Source organism: Gymnogyps californianus, chromosome 1 (assembly GCF_018139145.2).
Source record: "Gymnogyps californianus isolate 813 chromosome 1, ASM1813914v2, whole genome shotgun sequence".
NCBI lineage: Eukaryota > Metazoa > Chordata > Aves > Accipitriformes > Cathartidae > Gymnogyps > Gymnogyps californianus.
The window spans coordinates 205,029,732-205,052,733 of record NC_059471.1 but is presented as its reverse complement, the minus strand read 5'-3'; the positions used below and the strand labels follow the sequence as shown (position 1 = coordinate 205,052,733).

Sequence of the window (23,002 nt, the reverse complement as noted above, 5' to 3'; positions counted from 1 at the left end):
CCGGGTGCTTGGTGGTCTGAGTCATTGCCCAGCTTAGGGAGGACGTGAAAGGATATTTTTTCGCTCTGGTACCATCATAACTTGTTTTTTTTCTTCAGTGGTTTTCTTCATCCCTTTTGCTGAGATTCTTTGTTTCTTACAAAATAGTAAGTGGGTCAAGAAGGAGGAAGAAGTGAACGTAACTTCTTAGTGCTAGGGGAAGGAAGATTCTTTCCCTGTCCTGCTCTAAAAAAGATTGAAGTTTGACATCAGTCTACTAGTGAGCACTTTGATACATCATATTACTTGTCTAAGACGCTACTATGCACTGAGGATGACCCTGACAGGGTCCTTATGCTCCGGTAGCTGGGCAATAGCGGGCAGTTGTTGGCAGCAGGCAACATTAAAAGGCTGATTGTCATTCATCTAGTGTGTTCTGACAGGGCTGGCTGGTTTGGTCAATGAAAAGCAACAGTCTTTCGTTTTCTTTTTTCCAAGCGTTGCATTAAAAGTTTGGGGGGGGGGGGGCAGGGGGGGGAAGAGTTTGAAGAAATACCTGGGGGAAAAAATGCTTTTGGGAACTGCTTTGAGAAGTTTTCCCAGGTCTCCTTTCAATACAACTGGCATCGATTCATCAAGCTTAGGTTGTGAAGCCACTTTATTTTGGAAGCGTGTACAATAGGGAGTGTACACGGTACGTGGGCTTTGTTAGGATTTGGGCCAGTGTCAGTATCTGGATAAGCAAACGTAGGCAATCCTGTGGTTTTGCCCACACTTGCTTGAAAAACTGATCTCAACGGTTATGTGTTGTTTTGGTAGGCACATTTTGGGGAGGGATGCAAGTTTATTGGTGGGACAGAATTTTTGTCATTTTGAGCCTGAGAGGAAAGTGGTTCAGAAAGCAGCATGGAGACTCTCTCTGTTTACCAAGAGCAGCACTTGAAATTAAGTGTACCTTTTACTTAAGAAGGATAAGCGAAGTATGTAAAAAGAGTCTGTATCCTGAATTATCGTCCATACTCTTGCAAAAAAGGAGGGGGAGAGGAATATTATTCTGATTATTCAGAGGTATCAAACTGGACTTAGGCTATCCAGTCACGTTTGCTGCGGTGGGGCTTCAGCAGTGAGTGGGCAGAGGCACTACCCCGTCAGTGTAGACAAAGGGGGAGGGGAGGGGAAAGAGATGAGCCCCGTTACGAGTTTAAAGGATGTGGGTTTGTTTAACCTAGCGCTGACAAGCCTAAGGTAGGATTTAAATTTTTAGACAGCAGTCTGTTAATCAGTACAGGAAAGAGGAAGTCAGTTCACTTTTCAGTCGGTAACTTAGGCTGGCGAGTAGGAAGCAGTGCTTCAGCTGGTGGCAGCAAAGCACAGGACGAGACTGGTCAAAAGCTGCCAGGTTTTATTTTACTGGATGCGTTCCCAGCAGCGCTGGTCGGACCCCGGCGCAGGTGGCAGAGTACTAGCGCTGCACAGGCTGCGATCTCGCACTTTCTTGGGCAAAGTTTTTCAGTCCAGCGTTTCAGCAGCTCCCGGGAAGCGCAGCTGTCGCTGCCAGGATGGGAAATGCAGCATCCACTGTGTCATTGTGAGGCCTGGCCGGGCCTGGCGAGGGCTCGGGGCAGGTGGGGGAGCCAGGGGGGTGAGGAGCAGAACCTGAGCAGCAGGGAGGACCTGCGTGGAGGTGGTAACCCCTCCCAGCCCACCCCTTAGCAACAGACACCCGCGTCCGGGGCCCTTGGCTTGTCCCACGTACAGAGTCTCTCTAAGACAAAGTGGAAAATTTTTACAAGTCATGATCGTCACTTTATTGTAGAAGTTGACAGGATTTTGACATGAAGAGACTACATAGTTAAAAACTGAAGCTGCGACAAGCTGAAAGTAGAAAAATATACTGTATGTAGATACAAAGGCTTGTTAAACTACTTAACATTATAAAATGCACCAGAAGTTGTTTAACCAACACGCACAGTGTCTGAAGATGCATTCAATTCATCCTTTGAACTCCAGCTAAGCAGTAATTTGTGATGCAGAACGCTTCCTATCCCTATTGGCACGGGAGTCTGAGGAAATAAAACATCTTCCCTGACTGCCCCCAGTTCTTGGGAAACTTGGTTTACCTGAAGCAAGCCCTAATCACAACACGGCTCGAAGCAAGATAGAAGTATTAAGTTCCGCATTCAGAAGAGAGGAAGTCGTTTGAATTCCCTTACGCCCAGGACCTTTGATTTGAGGGTGCTAAATGAAATGTCACTGATGCTCCACTTCCCTGTGCTGTCAAATAACCTACAGAGAAACACTTTTAGGTTCCTACGTCTGCTCAGATTGATAGTGGTTGGGGAAATACAGGCATTGAAGATTCCTTTCTTTTGCTTGAATTACGTCCATGTTTTTTGTCTCACACCGGAAGTTAAGCAGTACCACAGCGGCCAGGTCATGAAGACAATAGAAGAAAACCCCACACTACTATTTCTTTTAAAAAAACCCAAACACATAACATTTTTGAGTTCTATTGAAATCTATTTCTCAAAGCACTTAAAAGCTGAGGCAGAAGCAGCACTGCTGGTAGGAAGATCTCTCAGGCAACAGAAAAGTACTTCTCTTTTTTTGGACCACTGAGGCTTTAGACCTTGTCTACATTTTTATTCCAGCTTAAGAGACTGCATGTAGGGCATCAGTTCTTAATTTAATTTTGATAGGCTTCACTCCTGCCTTAAACCAGTTTTGTCTTCAAACTTTGAAGCTAAATTAATTTTAGCTTAAAATCAACTGTATTCTTTTCTAGAAAGCATAACTAGGTTTTGGCAGTGAAAGTACCATATTGCTAATGTAATAATCAAACAGTTTCTAATTTGAAGTTCACTTAGAGTGAAAATGTTCAGGCAATGAAGAGCTGAGTATAGTTGAGACAGGTTAGATATTTTAAAAAAATAACTGTACCATCCAGGTTTAAAAAGAGTAGCAGCTAAATGCCACCAGTGTGAATTCATTAATCCAGCTGGCAGATCATTATAATTTATACGAATCTGTTGTATGCAGGTGTTGACATCAGGCTTTAAAAGTCACCTGAGAAAGTTCTTTAAAGACACTGGTACAGTGCATTGCAATTGCAGAACAGTTACTTCCTGCAAGATCCCACCTCGTAGTGAGTTAAAGTGCCCATTTTCTCAACAGCAATAGGAATGTCACCTTGTCTATCAGATTCTGATTGTAGCAGAATACACTGAATTTTCTTGTCCTGCATAATTTTGTGCTTGTATGTTGTTGGAAGGCTATACCCTGATTGAAGGAAAAAATTCAAGAGCACGAAGGCTTCCAACTCCTTATCCGCTCTTCCTACAGAAAGTAAGCACCACCCTATACCCGTAGATACAAACAGCCTTAGGCTCTCTTTAAACTGTGCAAATTAAATATTCAGAAAGAGTCTCCATCAGCGTAAATCTGGCTTCCATTCTGCTCGATGCCACTCTTCAGAGGTCAAAATCAGTCTGTGAAGCAGACTCGTCTTTCACTTGGCAAGCAAGGACAGCATCATGAATACTGTGAAACAGCAACGCTCTTGTTACAGTGTTATCAAAAAAATTCAGTCTTGTCAGCTCATTCATAACAGGGCCTACAAAATAAAAACCAAACATGGCATCAGTGCATAAAGTACAAAGATGGAAGACAACAGTATCTCAGGAAGAACACGACAACTTGTTCTCTTACTTGTTATTACTTAAAACATTTAAAATAGCCAGGTGGATCACATGCTACTTCTACTCCAAACAGGTAATTCTGTTACCCAGACATACACAGAGGCCTGTTCTGGGCAGAAGATGCTACAGTTCCAAATATCAGAAACTTGGAACATTGCAGGCTTTTCTCCTTACTACATTATTACAACAATTTCAAGATACAAAGTTTGGTGTGGCATTTACAATTTGCCAGCTGGAATAAACGGGAGCAGGATCTAGTCCTCACAGAACTCATTACGTCAGTGCTCTACTTTCACTAAAGTGAAGGCTCTAATGCATATGGGCTTGCTTTTCCTCAAATCCAATTTTAATCCAATTTTATGTGAATTAAGTGCTGATACTACTGAGGCACCTGGCAGCAGAAAATCCGGGGCCAGAGGGAAAGAGCTAAAACACAGTCTCTCCCATAAAACTCACAAAAAAAAAGAAAAAACTCACCGCTACAGCTGGCAATACAGACACAGACACCAACTTCTTTGTATTCTTTTATAATCTGCAACAGAGTTAAACTTTAGTTAAACGCAGGTATATCATTGTAGACATCGCAGTTCTGGAAGATGTAAGCCAATTACTGTGAAAGCTGCACGGTCCACACTCCCCAGTATTCAGCTAAAACTTACAGAGCTACAGAATTACACCCGTGATTAGGTGAGATACTGGACTGTATTTGAGCTGGCATTTATGTCTCATGCTGACAGGTTCCCTGTTAGGTATCTCACAAGTTTTCTATGGGTTTTTCCAGGGAAAAAAGCCCTACTTACTGATTTTAATGTTTTTGCTCCAACTGAATCCACAAAGTTCACCGGGGTGAAATCCAGAATTAACGAGTGGATGTTTGTTTTGGGCTCCACAAAATGTTCATGTTCATCAGGAGACATGTCTTGTACACTAGCATCTGCAGATGCAAATTTTCCATTTACAGGTAACTCATCATTTGCTATCTCATGTTTTACACTTGCTTCCACGTCATTAGTCTGGGAGAGAAGATAAATAAAGCTTAATGACAGCCAATGCTTTTTCAGTGTAGATCCCCTTCCTCCCCATACTCATCTGTTCTTTCAGCCTTTAAAAGGTGTACAGTTCCTAACCATTACAGAAACTGGCTTTACATGCACACGTACTTCCATATCTCACGTGTATCAAGGTTTATTCTCTTATGCCCAGCCTTTCCACAGTCACATGCAAGCAGCTTAAAGCTGTTATCTTAGGAGTCAAATACTCATTTCCTTCAAACACTGACACCTGTTCATATGTTTTTACTCCATTTCCTTGCCTTATCCCTGCTGATCCTGTCAAGGCCTACATATCCAAAAGAAGCAACAGCAATTGGGCTCTGAAGTTAGGCATTTGTTGGTTTCCCATGGTAAAAAGCACACACCAGCTTCCACCATGGGGGTGAATTTAAACGTGCACAAAAGCACAAGCATGTTTCAAACAACCCTTCTCAACGTACCTGCCTCACTTAACCACACCAGGATCAGCAGTGCGGAGGGCACCTTTTTATTACAGGGGCTGCTAATTTGAATTAATTTTGTTATATCCTATTTCTGCATGATTACTCCAAGTGTGTGGGGAGGGGTAGAGGTAGGGTCCCTCCAATTTCTGCTGACACCACTGCTGAGACAGTATGACAGCGTGGAAAGGCTCTGCTCCACTACGTGCTACCCGAATGTAATCAAGGTTCAACACAATTATCCCATCCAGCCACGAGCCTCTGATCCTTATGCTGTTCCCTCAGTAGCCTGTCCACGCTGCACAGTGCTTGCTCCCTAAGCCTTCCTACCTGAGTAGCACTATGCACCTTGTATAAACAGAAAGCAGCATGTTAGCTGATAAAGCAGAGGTAAATATTTACCGAAGAATTCACTAGTTTCAATACAGCTTGCTTTCTGAGTTCATTTGCCGCCTTTCTTTCCCTGGCATGCCTCTTCTGGGCTTTTCTCCTTGCTGCTAATATGGCACAAGGGTCCACTCCAGTCTGTCATGAAAAGAAACCACAATCAGAGGAGATTCAGCTTGTTAGGATGACAATGCAGCATCAATTAGCACTGGATTCATCACTGTCATAAATTTAAAACATTGTTCAGCTTTCCTTGGTGGGGGTGAGAACAGTATAAAGTAAGAAGGAATAATCTTGGCAAGCACTGTGTTAATAAGATGAGGAAGAGATGCACCACATTCTTTTCTTGAAATCAGTGTGCCATGTTTCAACCGAATGCTGATTCGAGTGCAGAGAGCAAAGGGGAAAGAAGTGCATTTGGACACAAATCGCTAATAGCTCTTGCTTTGTGAAGATAAGTACCACCCACCTGTTTTGTGTAAGACTCATCATGGGAGCTACAGAAAAATTTTTCAAAAGTTAGTAAGGGTGCAATTGCTACCGGCTCAGACAGTTCTGCCCTTAGCTAGTTCTGTTATTGCCATTCCCACCCAGTCAAACGCTGGTCAGACAGGAGGTGAGCCATACTCTGTATGCAGGTAATTTGTTGCTCATGAGAGGCATTAAATGCCCACAGTATTCCACGGTCTTACACTCCAGTAAAATTTGTCACCCAAGAAGGGAGCTTTTACTCCCAGACATTTTGTTTTCAGTTCAGCAACTACTTATTTCCTTCTGAAAAAAAAAAAATGTGTTTGACCAGTTTGTGCTCTGCAACCACCAGACTTTCCATTCACAAGCAGTTAGTATTAAGCTACAGTTTGTTCGTTTATTCCCTCCCACCATGCTGTTGCTTCCTAAGATGATTTGCAGTTGGCTGGGGGGTCACCTTCTCATGTTTTGCTGATCACCAGGGGCCACAGGCTGAGAAACATCATGCTAGGGGCTACACTAAAGGAGCTGAAAGATGAGCATGTTTCAGAAGCCAGTTTGAATTTTCAAGACACAGACATTAAAGAATTTGCTTTACTCACCTTTTTCTTCAGTGCACTTGTATATGACTCGCTATTGGCAAAATACAGTGATGCATTAGCTTGAAATATTTTTATTCCAGGATATTCTTTAACCTAAGGAAAAGAATATTGGATGTGCACAATTAAATATTGCCTGCACTAGAAGAAAAGCACCTGTGTGATCACAAGACACATGAACATGCAGCAGCCCAACAGCCAATCCTCAATGGCTATCAGCATGTGTCAAAGCAAGACGGTTGGCACTGTCGTGAGCAAACGCAATCAGAAGATCAGAACCTCCCCCTTTCCCGGTGTAATACTGCACACAACCAATGCCATGTAACATTTCTCCTTCTTTATAACAATGAAACGTACAGCCATAAAAAGGAATTAAGTATTTGCAGTTCTCTGATGTTGCTATCTGCAGCTGGTATTACCATGAGGAAATCATGCAGATCTAGGAACGCTTCCTTTTAGCCTCCCTTTCTACAGGCATAATGACTGATTTCTCTCTTTCTCTCTCTCTCTCTCTTGTCTCCTCAGGTACCAAAAAAAGAGCCTTTCAAATCTTTGGTTTTAAACAGGCCTTCAGATAGGTCTTGATATCACTTCTTTCCTCTACTTTAAATGAAGTCATCTCTAAACAGGCTGCACTCTGACACTTTACATGCAAATGACCCGGCCAGCAGCAGAGATCCAGCCTGCCATATGCTGCCAACCCCGTCTTTTTACAGGAGGAAATGCTAACTGCATTCAGTATAACAAAAATGGACTCTCCTCTTCTTTGCATACAGCTATAAACATGCCCACATATACTTTTGTTTTAGTATCATATTCAAAGCAGAACTGCTGGTGAGAGAATGTTTTCAGATTACAGCATCATCTTTTCACGTAGGTTTTTACAGACTGGTTCCTTAGTAAAGGGGGATGTAGCCTTCACAGCAGCGTCTCTGAGAACATGGCAGAGAGCGCAGAAAATTGTAGTTGCTGTTTGTGAATAAATACAGTATGTTTATATCCATTATATTGACAAAATATATGTACTGCTTTCACGAACTTTTGGTTGAACAAAATGGCATTTAGAAGAAGCTAAGTGCATGGTAAGCAATTGTGCCATTAATCAAGTACATTTAATGAGCAGGAGATGGGTGGAGGCAGGGAGATGCTGTTTTGAACAGTTTGTGCAATTCTGAAGAACATACCAGTTTGGATCCTGGGTTCCATGGGTTTCATGCAATACTGCCGCACAAGTAAAGAAGGTGGCCTTGTATGCACTTGTGTACATAGCCGGTTTAGCAGTGGTATTCCTATAAACCTTACCATTTTGTACAAGCTAGTACAATGGAACTAGTATAAAGATTACTTTTGATCAACTCGGGGTCAAATGTACATGCAGTACAAAAAGCTAGCATTTTGAACAAAATAGCTTTTACTATTAAAATCAAATTTATTTTCTTTCCCTTCAACACAGGTGAATGCTAGGCAGACAGCACTATATGTGCAGTACGGTAGGGCTGAGCAGCAGATTGCCACAGGTGCCTTTGTTCCGCTACATAAAACCCTTTAATGCAGAAGAATACACTCCTACCTCTTCGTACTCTTCCACATCACAGTAGATGTCAGTGTCAGGAATCTGACCAAGGATTCTGTACTGAGGGCTAGAGAGAAATGGAAGCAAATGTTTCAGTATTATCACTTACAAAGTGGAAAAGTGAGTGTTCAATACAGATTGAAACTTATTTTAAATGGTCATTCTGCAGTGCCTGTCTGGTACAGGTTTATCTAAACATGGTCAAATGCAGTGGGCAGTTTATGGCAGGAACACAATAAAGGGGCCATTTGGTGACCAGACAAGTTTTTTTCTGTCAGTGCAAAAACAATTTATAAACTTAGCGCTGTAATGTTGTAATTTTCTGAAAAGCATGGGCCAAAAGCATGCAAAGGTATAGGGCAAATTCTCTTTGGCATGAACTGGTGCAACTCCATTGACTATCTTGCAAACATGGAAACTCATACTGGCAGAAAACATGCTGCAATTTCAAAGAGCCACTCTGCTCCCAGGACAATGCCTGAGCAGATGAATATTCCCAACTCACAAGCAGTGTGACAGCGAAGTACATTACTGTTCTGTTTGCAAGAACAAAACTGTATAGAGATGGCAGAAAAATACTCTTATTTATACAGAGCTGAAATCTCAGAATTTGGTTTCATTCCAATGCAGATCAAAACCAAGACTTTTACACATTTTCCACCTAGATGTCCCAGACCTCGAGCCTAGAAGCCTCACGTGACAGTCCTATCCACACATGCAAGAAATAATTTTGCTGTAGACCTGGAAAGCTTCACAGTAAAAGCTTTGTTACTTTGAATGGGGAGAGAGAAGAATTTGATGGTGATTTGAAAAGAAGTGATTTGAAAAATTAGAAGGGCAGGCACAATTTTTTGATGAATTAGAACTTTCTTATAAAATACCTAAACATTCATCTAGTGATAACCTGACAACTTCTGCTTGACTGTGACAATTAGTGCACACGAAATGTAATCATTTACTGAAACTGGCACCAAGCAGATTTGAAGTTCTAAACTCTAGGCATTAAAAAAAGTAAACAAGAAGATTAATCAATACAACAAATCGAAAATCTTCTGTTTATTATTGAAATTGCAAGTTCATGCCCTCTAGAAATTTTGTTCTCAGAAAAATAAAATGTGAAACCTGGATCAGAGCCACAGGGCATGACCTATATTATGAAGCAGATTCTATACCGCATGCGGTTGAAGAGGGTGGAAAGGTCTTCTGCTTATTTGCACCCCTTAAACAAACAAAACCACATAGAAGATCAGCAAACACTAATTTTGATAAAGAAGAAATCTGACCTTTGTGTTCTGTAAATAACGGTTATCACTGCAAATGCTACTGCAGTAAGCAAACCATAGTCTAGTCCCAGGAAAAGAGAAGCCACAAAAGCTACCACCCAGATGGCCTAAAACAAAGAAAAGGTCTGAATTATTATGCATCCTTTTCTGTTAACAGCAAAAACAACAGCATAATTCAACCCCAAAACCTATGTATCACTTCTCTTCAGGAATAGGCTATAATGTAATCCATCATGATAGCAGACCGTAATTGCTGTAACCTTTCAGAAGGGCGTAAAAGCTCAAGGCGCACTAATATAACATCTGACAAACTGTCACATAATAATTAATGCCTTAAGTCCTGTTCTCCAAGGAATCCTGTTGTCCTGGTTTCAGCTGGGATAGAGTTAATTTTCTTCTTAGTAGCTGGTACAGTGTGTTTTGGATTTAGTGTGAGAATAATGTTGGTAACACACTGATGTTTTAGTTGTTGCTACGCAGCGCTTATTCTAAGCCAAGGACTTTTCAGTTCCCCATGCTCTGCCAGCAAGCAGGTGTGCAAGAAGCTGGGAGGGAGCAGAGCCGGGGCAGCTGACCCAAACTAGCCAAAAGGACATTCCATACCATGGAATGTCATGCCCAGTATATAAACTGGGGGGAGTTGGCTGGGAGGCATGGATCGCTGCTTGAGCATCGGTCAGCAGGCAGTGAGCAATTGCATTGTGTATCACTTGTCTTTTCTTGGGTTTTATTTATCTTTTTTTTATTATATTCCATTTCATTACAATTATTATTATTATTATATTATTATTCTTAGTTAGTATTATATTTTATTTTACTTTAGTTATTAAACTGTTCTTATCTCAACCCACGAGTTTTACTTTTTTTCCTGATTCTCGTCCCCATCCCACTGGGAGCAGGGAGGGGAAAGAGGCTGTGTGCTGCTTAGTCGCTGGTTGGGGTCAAACCACGACACCTGTGTTACCATCAGATTCCAAATACCTTAGGATAAAAAAAAAAAAATATTCAAGGCCTGAAAGTAGCTGTCGCTTCCATCAGACAGTTAATCCAGGAGAAAAATGCCACCAAAATGTTCCCTCTGATACACTCCTAGTTCTGGTCCACTCCAGCCAGGTTTTGGGTTTGTCTTAAAAGATGGCAAATACCTTCAAGTAGTTTTCTTTGTTACTCTGTTTTTCAAATTCTTCTCAGACATTCTCACAGCCTTCAGTGCAGTTCCTATAGCAACACTGCAAAAGCTTTGCTTTTACTGCAACCAAACTACTTCTGACCTGAGTTAAAGGTTGTTAAACAACAACAAAAACATTTGTGTCTGCAACAGATCACTCTCCTAGGGTAATTACAGCTCCATGTCTTATGTTCATCTGCAATGCAACACCAACTTGTAACTCTCTGATAAGTTTCAACCCTGTTTTGGGGGTTAGGAAGAAGAGGAGCAACAAATTTAATACAGTAAAATATATGCACTGAGCTGTGCATTACTCACCAGCTCAATCCTACTGGTTCTCCAGAACTGCACGACATCTCCAAACTGTTTAAACATTCCTTTCAGGTTCACCATGACAATTGCAGCTAGCACTGTCTATTACACAAATGCCATTTTCAGAAGCAAAATAAATCCAATGCCAAATAAGAACTTCAAAGCATCACAAATAACTGTATTTCTGTGCTTTGTACAACTGATATAAGTCTACTGAACAGATGTTCCATTTAAAACCCCAAACTTTTCAAGTAGTTCAATGGAGATACACTTTTACTGCAGCTGCAGAAATGGCAAGCAGTACAGTTTGATTTACTCTTTCCTGGCAAGAGAAATCACATATTCCTGAGCTCCATGCTGCTGCAATTATAGTGCCTGTAGTAGCTAGACTATAATCTCAAATTCAAGTTTCTCTACAATATACTGCAACAATTCCTGCAACAGTCATACGGGTGCAACCCAAGGTACATCTCCTATAAAAAGAAACAGCAATTGCATATCATCCTATGCACGTCACCACAAACAAACTTTTTTTTTTCAAGTCAGAATATATTTATTCACGTAAATATATCTTTATACAAATAAGTAAAACTGCAGCAAAACCCACTCATTATGCTGAGCCATCACCCAGCCCCAACCCTTTCCTAGCTGAGTTATTACTTTCTTTTAACTTTTTAACCTCTTCCCAGAATTTCTATGCTGCAATCAGATGCGGCCAGCAGGACTAGGGAAGTGATCATCCTCCTGTACTTGGCACTGGTGAGGCTGCACCTCGAATACTGTGTTCACTTTTGGGCCCCTCACTACAAGAAAGGCATTGAGGTGCTGGAGCGTGTCCAAAGAAGAGCAACAAAGCTGGTGAAGGGTCTAGAGCACAAGTCTTATGAGGAGCAGCTGAGGGAACTGGGGTTGTTTAACCTGGAGAAAAGGAGGCTCAGGGGAGACCTTATTGCTCTCTACAACTGCCTGAAAGGAGGTTGTAGCGAGGTGGGTGTCAGACTCTTCTCCCAAGTAACAAGTGATAGGAGAGAAAACGGCCTCAAGTTGTGCCAGGGGAGGCTTAGAATGGATATTAGGAAAAATTTCTTCACTGAAAGGGTTATCAAGCACTGGAATAGGCTGCCCAGGGAAGTGGTTGAGTCACCATCCCTGGAGGTATTTAAAAGACGTGTAGATGTGGTGCTTAGGGACATGGCTTAGTGGTGGACTTGGCAGTGTTAGGTTTATGGTTGGACTCTATGATCTTAAAGGTCTTTTCCAACCTAAATGATTCTAAAGGGGAATTGTTTGAAGGTATCATTTTTACGTTCTAAAGACAGAGTCCAAAATGTCCAATATTAAAAACAACAACAAGCATGCTGGATCCTTCAAAATATTATTCAATTCTAGTCTAATTTACAGCAAAAATGCATACAAAATTTAAAGGTTTCCGGATCAAGGCCTAACTGTGTTGCTTACTAACCATCCCACAATCTCTATTTTAAGCAATACTCACTGGCCTCTGTTCACTGACAATGCAATGCCTAACAGGCAAAACTCCCTTACCTGTGGAAGCGGTTCAAAGAGGTATCCAATAGCCACAATTACCAACAGAACCATAATTGAAGAGAGAGCACCTGCAATCTGAACCAAAGAAGCCAGAAATTATTCGTAAGTGCCCCCAAAGGGCAGTATTACTGATTAGCTAACCCCTCTCGTGCTTTACACAAGGCTGGTTGTTCAAGTGACTTTTGATCCCTCCCACTCAGTTCACCCATTTTGGGTGTCGTGCAGCTTTCTATCCTGGCCCAATCTGGATTTGAAACATGGGAAACTCCAGTTATTCCTTCTGGCCCAGGCAGAGAACTCTGGCAATCTAGTGAAGCTTCAGACTTCAGCTTTGGAACTCCAAAAAGCAAACTTTGTTTGGCATACCTGAGTTTTTCCACCAGTGCTTTCCTGAACAAGACTCCGAGACATTGAGCAAGTGACTGAAAAGCTTTGGAAAAATGACCCCACAGAGTTGCATATTCCCAAGGCAATAAGTTCCTGTGTTAAACAATAGAGCAAAACAGAAGGCAGTTATACCTAGCAACTGTACAAAGCTGGAGCTATCCATACATATTAATAACCACATCTTATTTACAGTGCTTTCTAGCAACCTTATTGTAGAGAATAAGCAACCTTATTGTAGCTTATACTTGTGGATCTCGCACATGCGCAAGTTTATGCAGGTTAAATCATCTGTTAAATAAAGTATCTGATGAAGTGCTGGAGACATTTCCCATCCTTAAATGTTATGGTAATGAGTCAGTCTGAAAACTAAAATGAATGACAGCATTGCTTGTTTTAAGGATTTATTCAATTTGGGGATAACTTCAATTTTAACCCTGAATATACATGGAAAATGGTTTCTCATACAAACACTGTTCTTTGCTTCCCACCCTAAACTATCTGTTTAGTACTATTAGAACCAAGAGCAGCCTTGGCTGTGTTTCCATGGGTGGTAATCCACTGCTGTACATGAAAAAACCAATGTGTGTCCACTGCTTCATCAGGAAGATCCCACATAGGAACTGTTATCGTGAGCGAGATCAGAGCTCCATCTACCTCAGTACTGTGTTTATGATGCCTAAGAAAGTATTTCTAATGAGGCCTCCCCAGATTATTCTGCATCCCGCTATTTGTAACTGAGGTGATTTGAGTTACACGTTTTCAATAGTTCTCAATGAGTTTTTCTCTTTGCATTTGTACAATCCTTTTTTGATTCATTTAAACACTCAGCATGCACTGCATCCTGTGACAAGAAGTTCTATAGTTTAACATCTAGGTGAAGTAGCATCTGGCACCTCCTGAGGAAAAGATCTAGATGCTTAACTCATGTCAGTGATGATTACTTTAACTAACGTAAACAGAGCTCATTCCATTCATGCAGCTACAGATTTGTCCTCTTCTCTCTTTGGGTAACAGAGAACAATGACATGAAGGATGAGATTCATCTGATCAGATGTAAAACTCTGTAGGTAAAAGTAATTTAAACTCCATTTACTCTCAGAGGAAGACAGCCATTTTGAGAAGGGGGAACAGCTGATCTGCGCTGTGTCAGATGCTTGCTCTAGGAAATGCGTTACAGCATATGAACTCTCTGTCTCCCTTGACACCACAATGAAATCAACCGATAATCCAATTGCAATATTGATTTTAAATTGCACAGGAAGGACAGAGTAGGTGAAGATGACATATCGTTTTAGTTTTAGAGAGTCCCTAACCACAGCCTTTATCACTCAAATCATGATCAGAATGCTAACTACAGACAGGGCCAATTGCTGCCCCAGAAAATGACGAGCTGCCTATTTGCAATGGGCAGGAATAAAAAGAAACTATAAAACATAATTGGAATTTCTAAACCTTAGATAATAGTTCTTTGAGACATAAGGCATTGTATTTATCACATGGGAACTCTATGCTTCGCTCTATTACAGAAAGCAGAGATAAAGCAGCTGCCCATCAGGACAGTAGGCCAAGTAATATCTGTCCCAACAATTAATATTCATGCATATGTCCAAGTCTAACAGAAACAAGTTTCCCAAGATGAAGCTAAAAGTGAAACTGGTTATTAAAACACAGCCAGAAGAAGAACTTAAAATAATTCCTGGCATTTAAATGTGTAGGCTGCCAAAAACCTGACCTGATTGCACTATGAAAGAAAAACTCATTTTTGTCCAATATCCCATTCTACTTTAACGATGTAACGAAGGTGCTACTGAGAATTTTCAACAAAGCAACCCCAATACTTTTACCTGATTCCCATCAATGGTGTAACCATGTTTAAGGGCAAAGATCTTGGCCATTGATACAGCCATTGAAAATCCAACTATTGCTATTGCTACTGCATCCACAAATATTGCTGGGATGAGCTGAATCTCGGGAACTGCTGGTGCACGTAACCTTGGAGATGAAATAAATATTTACAAATTACTATAATAAAAACTACATGCTATATGGAAAAGGTATAGTTTTAATAAGAATATATCATCCCTACCCTTGAGGAATATTCCCAACAACATCCACTCTGTATGACTCACTCAGATTCATTCCAGCTGAAACTCCTGTGCCAATAATTACCTAAAAATCCACAAACACATTTGTAAACATCAGCTAGAAAGAAATAAAGCCACCTGAAGAACTAGTAACAGTTAGCTGATTATGAATAATACACACAAGGGATTACATTTATTTGTCAATCGGTTTTCTAAGAGTTAGGGGGTAAAGAAGCAGATAAAAAGGAGGAAGTATCATGATTTTCCCTCCATCATGTTCAACCCCCACTGATTTTATAAAGTTTTCTTGGAAACAGTTAAATGGAACATGCTATGGTATGATCTGATTCACTTGAATTCCCTTTGCCTGAGCCAAGCTCAGGCAGAATAGTGTATTGGGAAATTAAATGCAAGGACAAGCCAAGGACGTCTGCACTCCAATATTTTTATGTGCATAACCTGCATGCTATCTGTAAAGAGAACTGGTGCAGCAGCAGTGAAACAGGTGTAAGATTGCTTTGCTACTGCCTTACTATCAAACGATACCCTATTACACCACCTCCATCATCTCTCAACAGCATCCCTTTTCTTTGTTCCTTCTATCTAGATTGTACCCATACCTTCAGGTATTCCCTTTCTTGGCTCTGATTTTGCGCAGGTTGTTTGAGAGCTCTAGTTATCCAAGAACTCATTTTTAAATCCAACCACTTTTAAAGGTGAAAGGTTATCTGAGATGTGGGCTTTGTGTGTATTAAGATAGTCTGCTTTATCCATGTATTTTAGAGTAGTCATTCAAAACAGAATCAATGCTGCAGTCAGTTATCAGTCTCAGAAACAAAGAAAGGAAGGTTAAGTAGTAAGTCCCACTGGTTCCTGCTCTTCTTTCTACCACTGCACTTTTAAAAAGCAAGCCAGCCCTGCAGAACCTCTGAAACAGGCATCTGTAAGCACCTTCCTTCAGGAGGGGGTTCTGAGCTCTTGGACTCCCAAGTGGGAAATGCCACTCAGAGGCATGTCTCGCAGAAAATCATTCAGGTGCTGAAACTCCAGGACAGAGTGGGTTTTAGAACAAATCTCTACCTACCCATTGCCATAGGGGACTCTGGGTGTTTAACTGGGTTTTCAATTCTTCTTTGGGACTTTAAGCCTAAAACTTGGGCACGTCAGTCCCTAACCTTATGAGTATCCAAACCTTCAACTGGATCAAGCCTCAAATGAATTATGTTCAACAGAAGTTACTCTAAAGCTCAGTAAGACTTGATAGAAAATGAGACTGTTTCTACAGCTTTAGAATAGTTATATAATTTAGCCATAGAATTTCACAACTAGCTTACCACAATGATCTCCATAGGAATAGGAACTGGGAGCTTCTTCTTAAACCGGAGATTGATCTCCTTGCCAATCAACAATAGAACAATGCATGTTAATCCAACAATCAATGCAGCAATATTGGTCGTTGTTATTTTTGAAAGCACAGCAGCTATGCTCTGTAACACAACAGAAATATCACAATCATTCCTAAGAAAATATAATCTTCATGGAGATTTGCCACAAAAGAGCAAATTATACACTGCTGTTCAGCTGTGTTTTTATTCTGCATTTGTAACCACAGTGAATCAGTGCCTCACCAAAATCCCCATTGTTCCCACAAAACACAGAAGTTCAGAGTATCTCAGTGAGGGAGATGCACTTGCAATCATTTCCAATATCAGCCTTCCTCAAATGGGGCAAAAATTTGGAGAAAAAACTATCATGGGGGAAAAAGTCTAAACTAAACCACACCTCTTATCCTCAACATTTTCACACATATTTCATACTGGCAGCTACCTGAAAGCAATAAATGCAAACTCCTAATACCTTCAAATATTCTTTGGCAAGTCACATCTACTTAGAGCTGCCTAAACCATTCTAAAACGATAAAGCTGCTGATACAACCATTGAGGTTACCACAGCAATATGATTAAATAACAGTGATCTTGCAACACTGCTGAACTGGCCATTATTCCAAATATCTCTTAGTTGAAAACACTATTAAAAGGGTGTTAGGAAAGAAAGCTTGCTGGAACACACAAGTTGCTAGAGGGTAAATGATACCCCTACTAACTACTCCTCCTTCTTCCACTGCATTTAAAAAAATAAAAATAAATAAATATTTATTTAGGAAGGAAAATTACAGCAACTATCAGGATATTATACATTCAAGACATCCTGGTAGTAGATCTTGAATGTATACCTTCCCTCCTATTTGTTTGGCAGTTAGTATGTCTGGTTTCCAGATTAGTGAACTAAAAAGCAAATTTAGGTATTAATCATTAGTGCAGCCTTGTTTCCAAAAGGTTTGTTATATCTGCACAAATATACAAGAAAGATTCCCACAAAGTATTTTCTATAGCCTCCATGTAGTCGAAATCCTGAAGCTTCGTTATTGCTGAGCCATCAATCTGCTCAAAAGCTTGGGTTTTCACAGGTATCTGAGATCTTCCCTATTCTTCCACTCAAGAGTTCTTGTCTACAAAGTCAGAGCATTGATTTTGTGATAACAACTTGGGGCTTCCTAGACTGGCAGGCAAATCAGATTCAGATGCATTTCAACTCTGCTTGTTCATAACAGCAAGAAAAGTAATGCTCATATAAACTTAAAAGATGTGGCTGTGATTTCAATTAGAAACGTCCCTTTAAACAAATAATTTGCTGCATGGTATCCATTACATTTTTTTCAGAGCACAATTGTCAATTTTAAACTCAAGTGAACAAGAGTTTTTGGTTTTACTTAAGTCATACTAACCAAATCATAGCTTTACACTGCATAGTTTTTCTTCTGTCCTCTCGCATCACTATGTGTTAGACAGAAGCTGAGTGGAAGATTAGGCTATGAGCTATGTCAAATACTGGATCCCTACATGCTCTGAACAATGTTTTAATGCTTAGGGTCTTTGATAAATAGCAATGTTTTACACTGAGTGTCCTTATTTCAAAATAGTTTTTCCCACTACTCGAAAGAACAAGTACATCTATGATGACACAGCACTTTGTGTCCAACCACACTACAAAACCGCTTACAAACAGGAAATGAAGAATACTCCCATCAGCAATTGTGTGTGAAATTAAAGAAATACAGAATGGGCAAGGTTCTGAGAATAACATTTCCTAGCTTTGCAAAACATGTCCGGTCTACAGTGAAGCATTTTAGTAGCACATTTTCCCACAATGTACAAGAGACTTGCTTCAATGAACATTATCTGTTCATACACGTAGCAGAATCCTAAAATCTGCCCATCTCAGACCGTGCTGATCTATCAAGTCGCACCCAAGCTGCACTTCAAGATGCTCATATATTGCTATGGCACTTAAAGACCTCATACCCAGTTTTCAATACTGAAGCATTATTCTACTTAGTGCCACAATAATTAAAAAAAAAATAAGAAAAGGCTTAAGTACTAGATCCAGACAATGCAGAATTTGCATGTTTAGTAAATGTAGTTACTCACATATACAACTGAGAGGGGTCCACTGTATCGGTTAGTCTTAATGCCAAGGAGATACTTTAACTGAGAAGTGAAGACATGAACCGCAGCAGCAGTAGTAAAACCTCGCACCAGAGGCTCCGTTAGATAGATGGCTACAAATCCAAATCGAAGGAGACCTAAACACAACTAATGAAGAAGAGAAATATTAACCATGTGACTCCCACTGTAGCCTGAACATCAGCACTATATAGCATACAGGCCACAGGACACCTCTTCTTACCTCAATGCCCAGGCCAGATCAGGCAAACTTGAACTTGGCCTTTCTAAAGCCACAGTTCAGTAAGCAGCCATCAATGCACCAAATCTTCCATGCCACTGGCAGGTGCAATGTGGGATAGGGGTAAACATATGTGTTTTTATGCCTTTATGGACAGATTAGAGAACATCAGGTTGAGTTTTTCTGATGGGATAGGAAAAAATGAAAGGGGAGAGGTCCCATTTTTCCCAGTCAAGCCAAGATGCCAAAGACTTGCCTCCAATGTATCCCTCCCCACTTCTGTTATGTGGCTGCCACGAAGCAGCCTGTATTCTACACAGTGCAGTGCTGAAGCACGAGTCTATTGACAGGGGATCCACCATGACCCAGCACCCCTTGCAACTGCAAGTCTAGCAGCAGCATCTGAACTTGCCCTTAGAGCACACTGCAAGCACATACCTGGATAATTCCTGAAAGAAAGGCGAGAGTCACAGCTACCTGTACCCTCTTGGTATCCCTAGCATTGTAATATTCAAGGGAATCTGTAACGTTAGTAGAATTATAGCCTACAGAAATCATTTCATCAGGCACTTGTCTCACAGCAACGCCACCAACCATCATACTAATCACAGCAAAGGTGCCTGAAATAAGAGGGAGAGGAAAATTGGTTAAAATCCTGGCAGTTTTTTTTTTTTTTTTTTTTTTAGGAGTGGTTCTTATTAACAGATATGTGGAATCAAACTATAATAGAGTTTCCTACCTAAATATTGTATTTTTTAGTCCTAAAATCTGCTCCAGTACTCAGCACCATTAAAGCTAGTTAGAACATACACCTCTACGGTAAGTAAACACCATCATTTTTTTTTCTATCTCAGTTTCTATTAGGCAAATTAAAGATTCATCCTGACCACACAGACAGTTGACTGCAGTGATGAAATTATAGTTCAGGAGTCCACAGCACACATTTCTAGATCTAATTCAATAAAAGATGCTCTTCTATTCCTTCCTAAGTAGGATGGATAAATTAACAATAAAAAATACTGCTAATGTTTGACACATTTGTGTTTCTCCTATTCACTTAAATTTGAATTTATGGAAAACAACTACACTTTCTCTTTCTCCAATTCTATTTTTCACAACTTTATTAAACACACATGCACACACACAGACCTTCAGTTATCCATACAGATATACCTATTGATATGTGCTTGGAAGTTCCAAAAAAAGTATATAGAAAGACAGGATAAAACGAAGAGTATAGGCCAAATACTGGGGGAACAGCTGCCAGCAAAGCATAGGCTAAACCTAGAAAACAGACACAAATATGTATGTTAGGCAAACAGAAAGAAAACATCTGAAGCAAAAGGACTTAAGCCTACTAAAATTGAACTCACCTAATAGGAAATCTAGTGACATATCACAGGTTTAAAAAACAAGAAGTCTTGCAGGGAATACTCTTTAATATGTGTAATACTGTAGGGCAGTGCCTAGAAACCTGATGGTCTGAGTCAGGAAACTAGAAGTCTCTAATTACAGGCACTGCAGGTGTGTGCATCTGTGCACTCATTGTTTTGCCTTTGTGGCTGGAAGTACTTCTTAATAGCCAACAAACACTTTTTGTTGCTTTTGTCTTCATCTGTCAACGAATGTGATTACAAACACCCAAAACCCCATAACCAGTGGGACACATTTGATCTTCCTCCTCATTTTCTCATCAGACATGATCTTCATGGTAATCTATGATTGATTAAACACTTCCCTCCTCCCTCACCCCAGAACAAGTGGGATGACATAACAGTTTATGTTTCTGCAAAACATGCTCCAAAATGTGAAATAAGCAGAGAATCATTGCTTACAATCTGTAAGGTCACAGAGCTTATACAGCCTGGTATTCTTCTCCAAAATGAAGTCCTTTTTGTTACTAAGTCTTGCACAGTTCCACGCAGTGGAAGTGCGATCCACACCATTCCTATTTGTAGGGGGGCGCTGGCAAGCACGGCAATGGAGCTGTGGGGGAACAGCTCTAAGGGACGCCAGGGAGGGACATCTCCCACGGTCCTCCCCCTCTGCATGACTGAACGTGTGTTTATCATGGGACCAGCCTCACAAGCAAATCGTGTGCACCGTGTGATATGGCACGAAACTGTCCGGAGTAGTTCCAGCAAAATCAATAGTTCTACACAGCTTGCGTTAAGAATTAAACACCAGAACTGAACAAATGGGCCTTGAGAAGAAAATGCTGTATTCTGGCTTGGCTTGGTTCTCCAATTCACCTTCACTAGTGCAGACTCATGACACCTGAGAAGCTGTGTGTTCTTATCACACTTGGGCAGACTGGTCCAAGTTAGGACCAAAAAGCTCAATGGTCCAGTGAAAATTACGAAAGGAAGCAATGGTTCACCTACCATGGAGAACTAGTGATACTCGAAAACACCTCTCCCTATTTGTTTATTTTTAAATTAAGAGACAAAGCATCAGGTTACAATGAAAGAACAAAAACAGGAAGGGATCTTCTGTGTCATCCAAGCACTCTTGCACAGTGTAATAACTCACACGGCCTTGCTCATGCCCTAAGCAATGTCTGAGTCCTAACCAAGAATTCATATTCCTATCAGAACTGGACTGATGATATCGTTTATTCTCTTGCAGCAATGAGCTTTTCATTAAGCACTTCTGAAACTCATCCCACATACATTCTCTGCCCCAGGGGCTACCTCTCATGCCAAGAGTATCAGCGGAACACCCTGTACTATAACAGCCTGGCCTTTAACATGGTGATGAACTTAACAGTACAAGTGACCAGAACTGAAAACCAGTGGTTTCAAAACTGGGAGGGTGGGTCCATGTGAAGTTCCTGATCTGAATACCCTTTTATTCCTTTTCATTTGTACTGGCATTTTTAAAGGCTGTCAGTGCCAAGGAAATAAAGAGATATTGACATGACAGGAGTTCACAGCTTAAACACCCTGGTCATTGTAGTTCTGCCTGGAATGATTCCCAGGCTTCTTTGAACTCATGCTTGCTAGAATTACATCCATTCCAGAAAAATAAAAGTTCAACTTTTGTCTTTTTAGAAAGGGAAAGATTAGGAGCAGTTTAAGGGCATGTCTGCAGTCACCGAAGGAAATAATAATGTTTAGTTGAAAACAAAGTCACACAATTAAGTATAAAGTTCACTGCTGACCACTTAAATTTTAGCGTCCTTATTTGGTCATCACATAAACTGTGTTTCAGTATGCAACTGGTAATGTTTGTGTCCAGTATATGACAGATTTGCCTGACAGTTAATCACACTACTTATCAGTTTAAAGTAAGCTGATGTTTATATTGGTGTAAGAAAAAAATATCCTTAATTATAAAAAATGGCACAAAATCAGGAAGCTACAGAAATAAAGAAGTCAGCTGCACAGACTAAGTTAGGATATTCCATTGCTTTAATGGGTTCCTGCCTATTAAAATCTAGGCTTCTTGGATTTACAGATTAATTCTTCAGACCTGCCTCAGCCTAAAGTGGAACAAGTGAGGTGGAAACATGAAATAAGCCAAAACACAAGTAAACTTATATATGTTTAATTACATTACCCTTAGCATGACTCCTCTGGACTGGGCTCTGCAGAAATTCAAGAATTCCCCCTACTCCAAGATCTCCTGAGGAAATCTACTGGGACTGTGGCAGCTGTCATGAAGCTGCCATTCCCAGAGCAGCAATGGTACCCCATAATGATACTGCTGTAAAAATGCTGTCACTTTCTAACCCCATAGCAGTTCTGAAACGGCTGATAATAAGGTGTCAGGCAGAACAAAAGATTCCACTGGTCCAGTCACCAAGAGCTGAACAGAACAGTGAACACTGGCTTTCTTTTCGTCTTCCACAGAGCCTACTCCTGCTTCAGGGCCAGGCTCCACTTGGAGTGAAACTTCCAAGTAATTTAATAGAATTCCACAGATTTGCAGTCTTGTTATAGAAGATACTTTTATTTCCACCATGTAAATCATTGCCTACTACTATGGTTCCATCTTAAACTAGCGACTTCTAGCCTTAAGAGAAAAAGAGGGATCAGTCTCTGATTTCTTGCATGTTCTCTGCTTGAATTTAGTTCAGTTACTTTGCAACAGTTGCTCTCCTGAAACATTATGTCTGTATGTCTATTAGATACTGCCACCCTATGTAGCAAATTTGCTACAGCTTTCAGGATGATGAGATCAGAAAATAATTGGGTGCATTCAGCAAAGGTTTAGACATGCACTTAAACTGTGAAAAGTTGTTCTGTCATCGAGAGCTGTTGGTATTGATCAGA

General features: G+C 40.6%; 1 protein-coding gene across 2 annotated transcripts in view; it reads right to left on the bottom strand.

Moving 5' to 3' along the window:
* Positions 1 to 1,769: 1,769 nt before the first annotated feature.
* The window catches only part of SLC26A5 (solute carrier family 26 member 5), a 38,871-nt gene continuing 17,638 nt past the window's right edge, over positions 1,770 to 23,002 (bottom strand). For both annotated transcript variants that reach the window (XM_050915612.1, XM_050915614.1), the window contains exons 4-19: positions 19,899 to 20,009; positions 19,164 to 19,345; positions 18,470 to 18,634; positions 16,316 to 16,468; positions 14,984 to 15,066; positions 14,742 to 14,889; positions 12,877 to 12,990; positions 12,508 to 12,585; positions 10,969 to 11,064; positions 9,483 to 9,589; positions 8,197 to 8,266; positions 6,630 to 6,722; positions 5,572 to 5,694; positions 4,478 to 4,690; positions 4,155 to 4,209; positions 1,770 to 3,592 (exon numbers count right to left, since the gene is read on the bottom strand). In XM_050915612.1, coding sequence (XP_050771569.1) covers positions 3,450 to 3,592; positions 4,155 to 4,209; positions 4,478 to 4,690; positions 5,572 to 5,694; positions 6,630 to 6,722; positions 8,197 to 8,266; positions 9,483 to 9,589; positions 10,969 to 11,064; positions 12,508 to 12,585; positions 12,877 to 12,990; positions 14,742 to 14,889; positions 14,984 to 15,066; positions 16,316 to 16,468; positions 18,470 to 18,634; positions 19,164 to 19,345; positions 19,899 to 20,009 — 1,934 coding nt within the window. In that variant the 3' untranslated portion in view covers positions 1,770 to 3,449. The remainder of the gene's footprint in view (positions 3,593 to 4,154; positions 4,210 to 4,477; positions 4,691 to 5,571; positions 5,695 to 6,629; positions 6,723 to 8,196; positions 8,267 to 9,482; positions 9,590 to 10,968; positions 11,065 to 12,507; positions 12,586 to 12,876; positions 12,991 to 14,741; positions 14,890 to 14,983; positions 15,067 to 16,315; positions 16,469 to 18,469; positions 18,635 to 19,163; positions 19,346 to 19,898; positions 20,010 to 23,002) is intronic.